General features: G+C 50.6%; 1 protein-coding gene and 1 long non-coding RNA gene across 2 annotated transcripts in view; both read left to right on the forward strand.

Moving 5' to 3' along the window:
- Window positions 1–6: 6 nt before the first annotated feature.
- Window positions 7–6275, forward strand: part of NFKBIL1 (nuclear factor of kappa light polypeptide gene enhancer in B-cells inhibitor-like 1) — a gene marked incomplete at its 5' end in the record, with an annotated part of 7064 nt that continues 795 nt past the window's right edge. The window contains 2 exons of the mRNA XM_006772851.1: window positions 7–31; window positions 6017–6249. Coding sequence (XP_006772914.1) covers window positions 7–31; window positions 6017–6249 — 258 coding nt within the window. The remainder of the gene's footprint in view (window positions 32–6016; window positions 6250–6275) is intronic.
- On the forward strand, window positions 40–1754 carry LOC107184516. Its single transcript, XR_001515365.1, has 2 exons — window positions 40–1356; window positions 1640–1754. It is a non-coding gene; the product is annotated as an uncharacterized LOC107184516 (long non-coding RNA).

Below are 6275 nucleotides of genomic sequence, written 5' to 3' on the forward strand. Positions count from 1 at the left end.
CTGCACGCTGCCGCCCGCCGGGGGCCTGGTGGTGAGTGTGCCCGCGGGACAGCTCATGAGCCACGGAGCGTCCTGGGACCTAGGGCGTAGATGACCAAGTTGGCATTGGCTGTCTCCTGCGCCATTACCATACTGAACTGCCACTGTCTGAGGAGCCCAACACTCAGGGTCACAGCTTTCTAGATTAGTAGCTCCTTTGTCTCTCGAGTGGTGGTTTGTCTGAAGTGCAAAAGGCAGCATAGAGGGTCGGCTTTAGAGCTGGGTGCCTGGGTTCAAATCCCAGCCGCACTCTTAAAGGCTGGAACTTCTTGGGCAAGGTACCAAACTCCGTTTACCCACGTGCAAAATTAAATCATAACCCTTGCTATGTGCAGGCACTTCTCACAAAGTAACTCGTTTAATCCTCACAACATCCGTGTAGGTACTAACAGAGAAGTAATTTGCCAAAATAGTGCAGCAGTGATTGACCCAGGCAGCCCGGCCAGGGCGCTGTCCTGGGACAGGTACGGAATTGTTACAGAAACACACTGATGGTGCCTGTGCCCAGCACCCCGTGCTGGGGCGAGCGCTAAGACTCTGTGAAGCAGACACATGGCAAGCCCCCGGTAGATACTCACCGCTGTTCTGCCTGTTGTCAGCATATCCATACTCCCTACCAACGATCCTGAAACAGAAACAGAGAGGCGAGCATGTACATCAGCCTGCACCAAACTCATTCTGTGGCAGAGCCTAACCTGACTGAAGTGGGGCCGTCTACCATTTGTTTTTCTCATGCTGATGTCAACATTCAGAAGCTTTCGCGTGTCCGGCCCGGGGGCTGCCCGGGTCCTCCCGGGCGACGCAGTACACGCGTGTGCTTTCAGATCAGCCCTCAAACCCCAGGACGTTTGCAGAGCCTGGGCCGCTGTGCTTCCCCACGCGGACCTGCTGGTCCTGTGGGCAGTGGAGGCGCCGTCTAGATCTGCCCTCAGGAGGTTTCCTCCGAGAGTAAGAACATCTGAGGAGAAGCTCTGGGTTGGGGTGAGCACCCTTCACTCAGTTTGAGTGCTCCCCCAGTGCCCCGAGCATAGGAACCCATCTCCACCCCACATCTTCCCTAATAGTAAAGAAACGTTCCCCCTTTCTTTAATGTTTCTTAATGTAAGTGAGATAGGCCGGCACATGGGGAGGTTGTAAACTTAAAAACGAAGAAAGGAGGTTTGCAAAGTGCGGGTGACTGACTGAACAACTGACATTGCCGGTGGCAAAAGCTGAGCCCTCACCCAGGTTCCAGCCTGGCCACTGGGGTCCTGGACTGGGCTGGGTGAGGGACCTGCAGCTCACCCTCTGTGAGCCTGATGTGCCTCTAAAATGCAGGTTGTGTTGCCCTAGCTGGTTTGGCTCAGCGCATAGAGCTTTGGCCTGCGGACTCAAGGGTCCCAGGTTCGATTCCGGTCAAGGGCATGTACCTTGGTTGCGGGCACATCCCCAGTAGGGGGTGTGCAGGAGGCAGCTGGTCGATGTTTCCCTCTCATTGATGTTTCTGGCTCTCTATCCCTCTCCCTTCCTCTCTGTACAAAATCAATAAAATATATATTAAAAAAAAAAGTTTGCCCTGCCCTATGTTTAAAAAATATAAAAAAATTAAAAAAAAATGCAGGTTGTGAGAGTTACGAGGCAGGCACTTGGTACAGTTCAGCACTAACTCAATGAGAAGTAGTGTTCTATTCTGATGTTACTTACGGCTCTTTGAATAATAAAAATATTCTTCATGGCAAGTGCTTTCTTCATCGTATTAAACCCCAAGAAGCTGGCAAGATCGATATTATTATCTCACAGGTGAGGAAAGGAGGGCCTAGAAAGTTCAGGAACTTTATTTTTTTAAATATATTTTTATTGATTTCAGAGAGGAAAGGGGAGAGAGAGAGAGAGAGAGAAACATCAGTGATGAGAAAGAACCATTGATCTACTGCTTTCTGCACACCCCACACTGGGGATTGAGCCCGCAACCTGGGCATGTGTCCTGACTGGGAATCGAACCAGGACCTCCTGGTTCATAGGTGGACCCTCAACCACTGAGCCCCACCTGCCCGGTGGTTCAGGAACTTTCTTCCCAAGGGGGATCCACACTCAGGTCACACCCAAGCCCTTCCTTCCTCCCAGTCCCTGCCAGTCGCCACCAGGGGGCCTTCTAACTCCTGGGTAGGAAGGTGGGTCTCCTTCGTCTCCAGCAGCTTTAGAAACTACTGTGCCTTAAATGCAAATGTTCTCTTTGAGCTGATGAAATGATCTTGGATCCCTGAGGAGGTGCATTCCCCTCGGCTCCCAGGCAGGCCCAGGCCCGATGGACTTGCCTGTTCTGCTGGGTGGCTGGGCTGGGTTGTCACACCCAGTGACATGCTGGTAAATGGCCCCTACCTTGGGCTTTTGGTAGCTTCTCTTCGGACCCATCACCTCGTGGGGAAGTTATCTCAGCTGTCAGACCCCTGTGTACACACACCCCAGTCTGACAGTAACCATTCTCTGCATACGGCAAGAATAATCGAACACTGAGAAATGGGGTTGTTTTTCTCACAGTCTTTGCAAAAAGAATAAAATTGAGAGCCATCCTGATATTTTTTCGGATATATTATTTTTAATATGACATTCACTGCACTTCTGCTGTGTGCCAGACACTGACTGTCCGTTAGCACTCGATCTGCACCGCAGAAGTAGGCTGTGGCCCTGTTTACAGGTGGCTGAGCCATGGGTCTGTGCTCCGTTTGCCTTTCCAGCCTGACCTCCCACAGCCCACCCCAAAGCTGCAGCTCCCCGCGAGGCTCTGTCCTCAGTGTCCCCCAGCATGCTTTCCACAAGCCCGCCTCTCTCTTGCCTGTTGCTTTCCCGTCTGCCTGATTTCTGCTTTGCTAAATTACTCTCCCTTCCCAGGCCAACATAAGCCACCTCCGCCTGGAAGCCCTCTTGGAGCACCCTGCCCACGACGACCTTTTCTTCCTCTGTGCCTTCCTCGGTCATTGTCCTCAACATAAGCTTCTGATGCTGGTGTTTCTTCAGTGAGCTGTACCCGTTAGTGTGAACTTTGCTTTAAGGTAGAAATCATCTTCTGGGGAGGAGAAAAGCAGTGCTGTCATCACTGAGACAAAGTCTATTTTTACTCCAGAATGGTTTTCGTATCTATTTTTCCCAGTAGAAAAGCACACTGGGAAGCGTTGCTCCATGTGCTAAACTGATGGTAACGCTGGCATTCCAAGCCACCGGAGGAGGGTGCGCTGTTTAACAAATGGTATCGGAGCATTTGCTTCATCCAGGGACAAGAAGAGCCCTCCCTCATTCCTGACTTAACAGTACGTTAGTGAGGGGCCCGCAGCTCACCTACATATGACAGGAAGGGCACACACCACATTCATAGGAGGGGTTTCCTGGGGGAATAAAACTTAGAAGGCAGCATTGAAGAAAAATTTACTCTATCCATGGTGGTTTTATTTCTTTAAAACGAAATGTTGTTGCAAAAATGACAATATGTTAACATACCCTGTGATAGGAATAGCGGTGTTTATTGTACTATACTTTCTACTTTTTTTGAATTTTTTAGGTTTCTAAAAATAAAAGTAAATATAGTAGAAAAACACAGGGAATCATTTTATAATCTTGGAGTGAAGAAAACCTTCCTAAGAATGAAATAAAGTCAAAAGCTATTGATGCAGATTTAACTATAAACTGTCTTTACAAATATATTTTTATTCATTTCAGAGAGGAAGGGAGAAGGAAAGAGAGGTCGAAACATCAATAATGAGAGAATCATCCATCGGCTGCCTCCTTCACATCTCCCCCTCCCCCTTGCCACTGGAGATCGAGCCTACAACCCAGGCATGTGCCCTGACCAGGAATCGAACCATGACCTCCTGGTTCATAGGTCAGCACCCAACCACTTAGCACCCTGGCAAAAACTTGTTGGAATGGGAGAAAATACCTACAATACATGTAACACAGACACAGGGTTGATCTCTGTACTATATAAAGGGCTGTCATCTCTACGTTATCGTTTCCGAGGGAAACGTGGATGAATAAGAACAGGTCATTCACAACAGAAACACAAAGAGCCAAAAAGTATATGAAAAAGAAAATTTCATAATTAAAACCTTTTTTTAATCTGTCAGATGGGCCAAATTAAAAGGTTGATGAGACTAAATTTTGGTAAAGGACGACGCAGATTTCCATAGGGTTGTGTGTTGGCACAAAAGAGAGCTGTTTGGCAAAACCTCACATGTTCTTTGACTCAGAGATTCCACTTCTGAGAAGCAACCCCGCAGAAATACCACAGGGAGCCCACAGAGACATGTAGGAAGCCGAACAGTTTGGAAACAAAGGCTGTCGCCTGCGGGGAGGGGTGAGGTTGTTCCGCGCACAGTGAAACGCCGCGCAGTCATGAAAAAGGGGCCAGTGTGTTACTCCGGTGGAAAATGTAAGTCGGCATTAAGTGAAAAGAGCACGTTGCCAAAATACATACAGTGCGGTCATGTGTCGCTGACAGAAATTGTCAGCTCTGTGCGTTTACATCACCCAGATGGGGCTGGAAGCGACAGCAGCAAAGTGGGAAGAGCGATTACATTTATCCTTCACTCTTTAAGAGGAAAGGGGATTTACCGTTAGTTACATCCATGCACTTTACAATGTCAAGTAGGAGTGGGGGAGCCACCCACAGTCCTCCCCGAGGCCAGCACACTTGCTCTCTTTTCACACCATTGCAGTCCGGTCCCATGTACAGTTTTGTAGCCAGCTTTCCACACACAAACATCATGCTTAGTTACTAGTTAATATCCTGTGTCACATTTAACTTATATTTTATGGTTGGAAGCCTTACTCCTTAAAACCTATGAACCTAAAACCTTCCCGTCCTAGCCTGAGCACCTGCCACCCTCCCCCTGCCATGAGGCCTGGTCCTGACGGGGTCTGGAGTCGGGGGTACTTGAGTGTGCCAGGAGATGCGTGGGGGCCGCGGGCCTTGGCTGGCCAAGGCTGGGCCCGTCCTGCCTCCCTGCCTCCCTGGCAATGGGAACACCCCTTCTCCTGACCCGTGCTTTTCCTAGATAGCCAGTGCCACAGAGTAAAGATGGAAGGGCCGCCAGCCACCTCCTCCTGCCCTGGCGAGAGGAAGCAGGCCACGTTGAGAGAGGACCGAGGTGCCTGGGGGCCTGGGTGAGCAGTGAAGCGAGCAGCACGGCCCTGGCACAGGGCCCCTCTGGAGCCAATGCAGCGAAGTTAGGACTCAGGAAGGGGGGTTCCTGGGTGGAACCCCCTCTCAGCCCTTTCCCCTTCCCGCGGCCAGCAGTCATTGGAAAGAGCTTGCTGGTTGCTTGGAGCATTTCTCTGGTTCAAACTCTGCTTATCTGGCCCTCGACCTCCACCCCTCCCAGCATGCTCTGGGAAAGGCTGGCTGAGGGAAATTCCCCTAAAAACATTGATTTTATCCAGTTTATTGAAAAGTAATATAAAAAGATACCTGTTCGATATTCGCATATTTATAATGGTAGAGCAGAATGTTCAAATATCTTACCAATCTGAAGTATAATGTGGGGTGAGAAGCACAGGAAGAGGTATAAGGTGACAATATTTTCTTTTATCTCAGAGAGAGAGAGAAACATCAATGATGAGAGAATCGTTGATCGCTGCCTCCTGCATGCCTCACACTGCGGATTGAGCCCATCACCTGGGCATGTGCCCTGACTGGGAATCAAACTGACTGGTTCATAGGTCGACACTCAACCACTGAGCCACGCCGGCTGGCTACCGTGACAATACTTTCCAGCCAAAACTGGAATCCATAGTCAGGTTTCTGACGGTGCCCGGGTGGCTGGAGGCAGACTGGAAAACATAAAGTAGTTCATGGGGACACGGGTCAGAATATTTTAAACTGCGATAAACTGTCAGTAAGTGTGTGTCAGGTCTGGGTGGGCAGACGAGGGTGTGCGTGGCCGGCAGCACCCCAGATGCGCCCTGCCAAGGAGGCCCAGCTAACCCCCTGCCCTCCCACCAACAGCCTACACGGACTTCTTCCTGCCGCTGCTGCGCCGCTGTCCCTCTGCCATGGGAGTAAAGAACAAGGAAGGGGAGACCCCTGGGCAAATTCTGGGCTGGGGACCCCCCTGGGATTCTGCCGAAGAGGAGGAGGAAGACGAGGCGTCCAGGGAGCACCAGTGGAGGCAGAAGCTGCTGGGAGAGCTGGAGGACGAGTGGCAGGAGGTCACCGGGCGGCTGGAAGGTGAGGAGTCCGTTCCCCAACAGCTGCCCTTCCCAGC

The sequence above is a fragment of the Myotis davidii genome, unplaced genomic scaffold, assembly GCF_000327345.1.
Source record: "Myotis davidii unplaced genomic scaffold, ASM32734v1 scaffold1006, whole genome shotgun sequence".
In the NCBI taxonomy this organism is placed as follows: Eukaryota; Metazoa; Chordata; class Mammalia; order Chiroptera; family Vespertilionidae; genus Myotis; species Myotis davidii.